This window comes from Etheostoma spectabile, chromosome 9 (assembly GCF_008692095.1).
Source record: "Etheostoma spectabile isolate EspeVRDwgs_2016 chromosome 9, UIUC_Espe_1.0, whole genome shotgun sequence".
NCBI classification, from domain to species: Eukaryota; Metazoa; Chordata; class Actinopteri; order Perciformes; family Percidae; genus Etheostoma; species Etheostoma spectabile.
In genome coordinates, this window is record NC_045741.1 from 9,901,674 (window position 1) to 9,910,282 (window position 8,609).

Consider the following 8,609-nt stretch of genomic DNA (forward strand, 5'->3'; position numbering starts at 1 on the left):
GGGGGCTGATCTTTAATGCAATATCTACCTTGCCCATCATCAGCAACCATTCATCCAATGTTCCAAAGGCCCATTCTGCTTACTAATTTGATATCATTTAAAAAAACTAAGAGAAAACGTTGGAGAACCCTTTTGCAGTTATGTATGCACATAATGTAATCATAAACCTGCTGCCCTGGTTAAAAAAACATTGCAACTGTATGCGCGTCTTTGTTTTTATCTTTGTGCCTTTTCTTGTTTTTAACCTTGTAAGAGCTCCAGTGCGTTGGCCGTGTAGGTGTTTGCGTTGTGCGCGACGGCGCGTGCATCCTCCAAATGGCGCAGCATGATGTCACAGCCCTGGTCGCTGGTCTCCCACAGCTCCGCCCCCTCGGGTGTGATTGACGACCGCTCCATGAGAGTGAGGAGGGGCAGTAGGAGGGGGACGCAGACCACCGCAGGGGAGGAAGCTGCAGGAAGAGGAGGAGGAGTTAAAATGGGAAATGGCTTCCTGTATCTCTTAAGGTTCTAAAACCGTTTTATATTCTCTAAAATATTATAATGATTACATTATGCTTTCATTTTGGGGATATTACACTTTTTCTTCCAGGACGATATCATTTAAAATCATCAGAGTCCAATCAACATACATAAGGTATATTCATCCCGCCATCTCTGTCCATATTTTGCAAAGTATTTCTTTAGTCGCCATTTGTAGGTTTGAAAATGTCTGTCCAGTCCAGTGGTACTATCTGCCAATATCTGTGTCCCTTTGCAGGATTAAAACAACCAGTGAGAAACTAGCTGCCTCACAACCTCGTTGTTTTGTTTCTGTTTATTCTACACATAAATCTCTGGTGTCTGGGTGAAGGTGGGTTTGACAAGCACATGGATGCAACATCAGGGTCTGATTTCTGCAGGTATGTGGTATTTGGTTTCTTTCTTTTTATTGATTCAATGTTTGAGCTGTTTCAGTAATGCTCTTTGGGGGAATATGTTGTAGTGATGTGATTTGATTTCATCTATAACGTGTGTGTGTGTGTGTGTGTGTGTGTGTGTGTGGTGGGTGGGTGGTTGTTGTGTGTTGTTGTGTTTGGGTGTGTGTGGTGTGTGTGGTGTGTTTCTTTACCTGTGCCCTCATACATTCTTTGTAGAAAGGTCTCAGCGTTTTCTGTGAGTTGATGGCGGTCTGTGTGTAGTTCCTTCGTAGAGTCGTCCATGTTTCCTCCAAACGTCTGATCTGCAGAGCACAACACTCGTCAAGCGTCTCACAGTACCATCAAACATTTTACTAACAATATCAGAGATTATTACATGGACTGAAGTGGTCAAACGGGGTTTATGAATGTCAAAAAACATTTAAGTACTATGCAGGGTTTCAGCTGTTATTGGTCAAGTTGTATGCCTTTGTGTAAACAATTTAAAATGCAGATCATTTATGGGAGAAGTGTGTGTGTGTGTGTGTGTGTGTGTGTGTGTGTTACCTGCGGCAGGTCCAGGGCTTTCATCAGGGCCGTGAAAGCGAACAGGTCGCCCACCGTGTCCTTCAGCTCCAGCGCCACCAGGATGATGCGATTTAAGGTGGACGCCCGCTCGTCCACGCTGCCCGTACACCCCAGTATATCCACGGCAACGCCTATCGCCATGGTGTGGTGCCTGGCCGACAGAGGAGAGGTGGATTATCAACGCGATCTGTTTGTGTTTGACAGTTTGTAATCTGATCTTTCAGTGACAGCCTCTGTGTTTCTCAGACAGGAAGTACAGGAAGAAAAAAAATGTGTAAACTGTGAGCTTGAAGTGTGTAAGTTATCTTTTTTATAGGGTCTTGAACTTCCTGGAATTGTGTTACTCCATTTTGTATCTGTATGCAACGTGTGTGTGTGTGTGTGTGTGTGTGTGTGTGTGTGTGTGTGTTTGAAGCGTACCTTTCCATAAGGTCCAGCCTCAGCAGTCGACCGTGTGGCAGCGTCACCAGCTCCAGACCGGAGGACACGCCCATCTGACCTTTAACCTCTGAAGTCACGCCGATTATCCTCGCAACCTGGGGGAGAAAAAAAAGGTTTTCTGTTTTATTGTTTTCTCTTATTCTGTCTATCTAATGTGTGTGTGCGTGTGTGTGTGTGTGGGGTGTGTGTGTGTGTGTGTTGATCAGCTGTAATATTGTGTTTGGCTCAAGGGATGTTTTCTTTCTCAGTGAGTCATGCGGATCCTTTTTTTGCATCTGCAGGAGAGAAATCTAATTCTGTGTGTTACAGCACCAGTAAAAACAGTTTTTTAATGTGGCATCTTTTTATGTTGTAACTAACTATTCTTGATGCGACACAGCTTAAAGTGGAGCCCGACTGAGAGAGCAATTACACTGAATTATATTTGTGTGTGTGTGTGTACCTGGCAGTCGGCCATCAGCAGGTGTCTGGCGATACTGTGGTGATTGTGTCTGAGCAGCAGCTCCTTCGCTCTCTTCAGCACCACCATCTCCAGCGGTTTGTTCTCCGTGGGCAGAAGTCGAGACCGGAACTCCGCCGGCCGGAACGTCGACTCCGTCTCCTCGACCGGCCGCTGGAAACCGCTCCTCCTGTCCTCCTCCCCCCCTGCGTCCTCCTCCTCTTCCTCGCTGGTGTTTTCTAAAGCAGCGATGGCGTGGTGGTAGGAGCTTCTGTCCAGTCCTTTACTCCCTCCCGTCTCCTTCTCCTCCCCCTCCTCCACTCTCCCTGCCTCCCCCTCTCTCCTCAGCCTCTCCACGTAGCTGCAGAGCAGAGGCTGGAGGCCAAGGTCCGTGTTGGGGTTCGGGGGATTGGATTCCTCCCAAACCAGCGGGCTGCAGGACCTCAGGTCTGCAGGGCTCGGCTGCAGGCGTTCAGTCCTTCCTGTTTTAGCCTCTGAGTCTGAATACTGAACTGGCTCAGCGGGTGAAAGTACAGAAGGGGAGGAGCAGTGAGAGTCTGCAGGCTGGAGCTGATGGAGGAACTTCAGGGGTTTGACTGGAGGTGCAGGAGGGCCTGTGGTGGCTGTGGAACAACAATCACAGTTTTAATAGTTACATACTTTTAATTTATTTTTAGAAATTGTGTTTAGAGGAAGAGTTAGTAAATAATAGATACTAAATATTACTGTAAATGTTCCAGCCATAGTCCATTTAATAACAATAATAATGATAATGCAATGCCTTATTAAAATGGAATATGAGCACCCAGAGCAATTAAAAAAAGAACAGAGAAGAAAATGTTATGTTAATAAAGGTTAAATAAAGTAAAATCGGTACTAGACAAGACAATTCAATTGTGCTGAAAGCAGCTTGTAAACTTCTTCTTTTGCAAATGAAGAAAATAACTTTAGGCTGAAGGCTTTTTAAAAATTAGTAAAGCATTGTCAAATGCATTGCAGTACCTTGGAAAGCTGTAATTAATGAGCAGTAGCTAATGTCTCAGAGGCTCTGTACATTAAGCCCTAGAGTTAAAAGGATTGCTTTAGGATCTCCATTAAATAGGAAAAAAAAAGCTTCACCGCCACCCTCCACCCTCAATCAGACAGCTGCAGCTGATTCAGATCGCTGCTGCGCGGGTCCTCACTAAGACCAGGAGACTGGATCACATCACTCCAGTTCTCAAGTCCTAACACTGGCTTCCTGTGCCTCAAAGAATTGATTTCAAAGTACTCTTGCTAGTTTATGTATATATATATATATATATATATCACTGAGCGGTTTAGGGCCAAAATACATTTCTGATCTGCTACTACACTATGACCCCCCCAGACTTCTCAGGTCATCTGGGACAGGTCTACTTTCTGTCCCCAGAGTCAGAACTAAACAGGGTGAAGCAGCTTTCAGTTTCTATGCTCCTCATATCTGGAATAAACTCCCAGAAACCTGCAGATCCGCTGCTACTCTCAGTTCTTTTAAATCAAGGCTGAAGACCTTTCTTTTTGATGTTGCCTTTCTTCAAATGGTTTTTCATTTCTTTAATGTTTATGCACTGTAACTTTTGTTCATCTGTTTTTATTTTTTAACTGTTTATTCTTGTTTTATCTGTTTTTATTTTTTAACTGTTTTTGTGTAAAGCACTTTGAATTGCCCTGTTGCTGAAATGTGCTACACAAATAAAGCTGCCTTGCCTTGCCTCCTAGATGTAAGTCGGAGAAATTGGGACATTTTTACATCACAACACTATGGGCTTGAAAAAGGGGCAATAGGATTTTAAGCTTGTGAAATGGTTTACAAGTGGTAAAGGGGGATTTACAACTAAAGGCTTCATTTAACACACATAAAATCTATATTAACATTTAGTGAACCAATACCTCATCTCCCTTGGCAGAAAAATAGGTGTCAACAACTAAAAATAATAAATAAAATCCAATTTATGTTCTAATTCAGTTGATTAGGCTAATTAAAATAGCCTGTATTGTTAACTGTCTGTATCTGGTTTAACTAACCATTCCAAACACGTAACACAATAAAAATAGGTGTACTGTACATGGTGGAAACTATCTTGAAATAATGAATTACTAATAAAACATGCTGGCAAACAAAGTAAAGGCAGCTAATGTTCCCTGTACTAGACTATATGCTTTACAGTTATTACATACACCTTGAAACTTGATAATTAAAATGCTCCCAGTTAAGAAAAACAGCAAATGCAAATGTGCACCAACTGACTAATTGGTGCACATTTGACTAATCTCAAAAAACTGTTCATGTGGACACATTTCAGTACCTCCACTCCTCCATGTAGAACCAAGAGTTTCCACACGCGTGGAGTCCAGGGGAGGTGCAGTTAACCGGGGGGAGGTGGAGGAGTAGTCTGTGAGGCTGGAGGGGGGGACTAGTGGCTGAAGGCAGGGGGGGCGAGGCAGTCGGGCAAGCGGCACCTTGCTGGGCTTGGGAGGTGGTTTGGGACACAACTGGCTATCAGAGCCCCGGATGGCCTGGCCTGTTAACACATGATCAATACTGTCATCACATTATCACACAACGCCTTTTATCACATACACTTTGATTGTTTTGAATCAATGTATCTTCTGATATTTGTGTCTGTATTTAAGCCATTTCTTTATCATTTCTGTGACGATAAGCCATGTAAAGCCACTGTCTTTCATTTACTTTACTTAATTTGCCAAATTTGAATCAGAAGAAGGATGTGTGAAAGCACAAAAAGGACAGGGTTACATTTAATTCCCTATCTCTACTCAAACAATGGCAGGAGCATGTCAGGAGACAGCTTAAGATGAATTCATGGATCTGTGGAGACTGAATTGTATTTGTGAATGTGCACGCAATCTGATGCTGTATGTTCTTAGGCTAATTACATGTAGATCCCGCACAACAAGTGGATAATACGGTTACCGAGCATCATATAAATACTGGGTTGACCGATGATCTTTAGGTTGTGTAAAATTACTGAGGTTTTTGAATGTTAATAAGATGATCAGTGTAACATTGGATTTTAACCTCCTACTGACCTGCCAGGAGCTCTGCAGATCTCCGTGAGACTGAGGGACTCAGCACCGGCTCACTGCCCGTCCGAAAGACTGGAGACTTTGGGCTCGGGAGAGAAGGGTCAGGAGACTGCTGGGGCTGCGCTTTGGATCCTGGGGAGATGAGGAGAAGACAAGCAGAGCTGGTCACAGAAAGTAAAGAATAGAATAAAGGAAAATAGGTGTGTATAACACAAAAAAAGAGAAAAGAGGAAATGGGTGATAAAAGGAGCTGGTTGTAATCCTTACCACTCAGGGCACTTTTTGTTGTTCAGATTTTATTGTCTAAATTTGCTTATAAAAAATCATGTACAGTACAATAAAGAGTGAATAGAGGCTCTAATAAGCTTCAAACATACAAAAAAGTATGGAATAAAGGCAAAGGGTTTACACGCTCAAAAGCAAGGAGAAAAGACAGCAATGACTCCTATAAAGCAGCCCACGCACGTTAAAACAGTTTCATCGGCTGTACACAGAAAATGTACATTACTTTTACACCTCTGCACACCTGGCCAATCACGGCAAAAATGAGAAAGCTAAAGGTCGGACGACTTATTCCTTTCACTTTTACTTACCAAGAGGCAGGTAGCTTTCTGATTGGTGCGCCTTGAGCGGGCGTCGCCTCTCCTGGACCTGATTGAGACTTGCTGGTTGGCTGCCGCAGCGATCCTTTGACCTGAGTGAAAGTGGACGTCCAATTATCAATACACATAAAGCACCTACAAACACCAAAGGGAGAAATAAAGCAAACCCTTTTTGTGATACTCAGAATCAAAAGCTTAACACAGTACAAATACAAAGTAGTATTAAAATTGAAAAAAAAAAAAAAAAGACAACATAGTTTTATTCCTATTTCTCTTCCTTCCTTATACCACTCCTTTGTGATGGTCAAATGAAGCTTTGCGAACCACTGTCTTTATTTTCTGAGCTCACTAGGTGGTGCTCTCTGTTCAACAAAGGTTTGAAAACACTGAAATTGCAGAAAACACTGAAATTGCATTCCTTTAACCTTTTTGTTTAAACAGAGAGCGCCACCTAGTGAGCTCAGAAAATAAAGACAGTGGTTTGCAAAGCTTCCTTCGACCATCACTTACACTCCTCTCTCTTTGTTCTGTTCTACTCTGGACCACATATTTATCTTTTCCTCGCTCCCTCGCCGTCTCTTTATTCAGACAGATATGAACTCCATACGTTAGGCTCAATGTACTTGTGAAATTACACACTGCTTCAGCAGAAAAGTCACACATACCATGTCTTTATTTATAGAGGTCTTACGATACATATAGAACATGTTGTTTATACAGCCCACTGCCTGGATGATGAATCTCAACAGCTCGAGGCTAGGTGTTAAAAGCCTAAAAGCAGGAAGGGATTTAAAGGGTTGATTTAAGTCTTTCAGAGAGTGTGAGAGAAAGAGAAAAAAAGAGAGCGAGAGGATGACTGAGTAAAGGTGGGTCTCCATTATTCAAATTTAGCCGACAGCTTGTTATTTGGTCTGTAGCCCACTACGCACTTTTAGTAATAGGCTTTAACCCAGTATTTGTCAAATCCAACAAATGATACATACTTAATATGTGATTGTCTAGAAACAACAAACACATGCAACATTCCAGCCACTGAGTAATACTGGTGTTAATCAGTGTGTTTATGTGGGTTTCCAGCTGGGTACCAACCTGAGCTGGCTGCCCCGGCCCACGCCGTTGTCCTGGGCGTGTGTGCTGTCGTGCACAGTGTGTGTGTTGTCGTGTGTGTGTCCGTTGGTTATGTTGAGGCTGAGGCGATTCTGGTTCCGCCTCTCCTGCGCCATGAGTGCCTCTCGATGGTGGCTGGACAACCCGTACTTTTCCTCCAGACAGCGCAGCGGCAGCCCTCTGTTAATTGGCTGGAAGATGATGGCCCCTACCACCTTAAATGCACAGATAGAAGATGAGATAACATTAAACTCAACATGTTTTTTTCTCCATCAAATAGGCTCTCTTAGTGAAAAAAGGGATATAAAAACTTTTACAACAAAAATGGTATACCTGTTAAATTAGGGCACAAATTAAAAGGCAGTCAAGAATTTTATTGATAATTTTGTCTACACAAGATTAAATCTTTGGATGGCAGCAGAGCCATGTACTCTGCATTACGTTTTTAGTATTAACAACCGAGTCTGTGCTTGTTTTATAGCTTCCAATTAGAAAAACAAAACCAACCCACATATTTGACTGACCACCAACACATCATCTGTATCAAAGAAGCTATGAAGATTTTTTTCCATAACAATATTTGACCAAACCCACCTGGGAGACAGGTTTTCTGTTGCCGACATAGTATCTCACAAGTGCAGGGACGTGTTCAAACCCTTCCCTCTCCAGCCGGTACTCGACTCTGGAGTAGGCTTCGTTCAACATCACTACCTGAAGGAGAGAAAAAAACGTATTTATTAGTTATTACTTGGTGGTTCCCGACCTTTTGTTATCTGTGACCACTTAAAATGAAGCGACCAGTTGTCACAGGTTACATTTGTCTGTTGTTGCCAGTTTAAAAAAAAAGAGTGACTTACTTGGTCAGATTTTAATTTTTAATTCTAATGTAAAAACTATTCACGTGAAAACAGCAAATATTAACACATATTCTGGAAAACGCTTAAACTAACACAGTATTTTTGTATTTCCAGTTCCATTAGTTCCATCTGTGATTGTGCTTGTCAGCCATTTAGCAACATTTATTTATAACAACACCCATTTAAATGATGCTGAAATGTTAACTAGGTGCTGAGGTTGCCAATCCCACTGAGAATCAACATCCCCTTCTAGATCTTTTCTTGCTTTAATTGTATGAGAAGATACCCATGTCAGACTTTATTTATTATTAATGATTTATGACTTTAGTTGATGTTGTCTATAAGGTGCCGCTTTGGGTTGCTTCTAGGCAATTTTTTATTTATCATTCGTTGTTGACGATTTTATTTATGACTTTACAATTATATTTCATTAGTTGCTGATTATTTTGTTTTTATGTTGGTAGTCTGTAACTCATTGCAATTCCCGTTTTGAACAGCCAGAACTCTTTAATTTCTAATTCCTCCTGGTTAAGAATTAAACTGCAAAGAAACTCCTGCACAATGTCTAACAAAATATATGTAAAGTTTAATAGTAGGTATATATATATAT

General features: G+C 41.9%; 1 protein-coding gene across 1 annotated transcript in view; it reads right to left on the reverse strand.

The window, feature by feature from the left end:
- Positions 1–8,609, reverse strand: part of bcar3 (BCAR3 adaptor protein, NSP family member) — a 70,382-nt gene that overhangs the window by 663 nt on the left and 61,110 nt on the right. Inside the window, 11 exon segments of the mRNA XM_032527018.1 lie at positions 246–449; positions 1,109–1,126; positions 1,129–1,219; positions 1,464–1,635; positions 1,905–2,020; positions 2,368–2,987; positions 4,692–4,907; positions 5,437–5,565; positions 6,027–6,127; positions 7,125–7,357; positions 7,737–7,853. Of these exon segments, the coding sequence (XP_032382909.1) occupies positions 246–449; positions 1,109–1,126; positions 1,129–1,219; positions 1,464–1,635; positions 1,905–2,020; positions 2,368–2,987; positions 4,692–4,907; positions 5,437–5,565; positions 6,027–6,127; positions 7,125–7,357; positions 7,737–7,853 (2,017 nt within the window).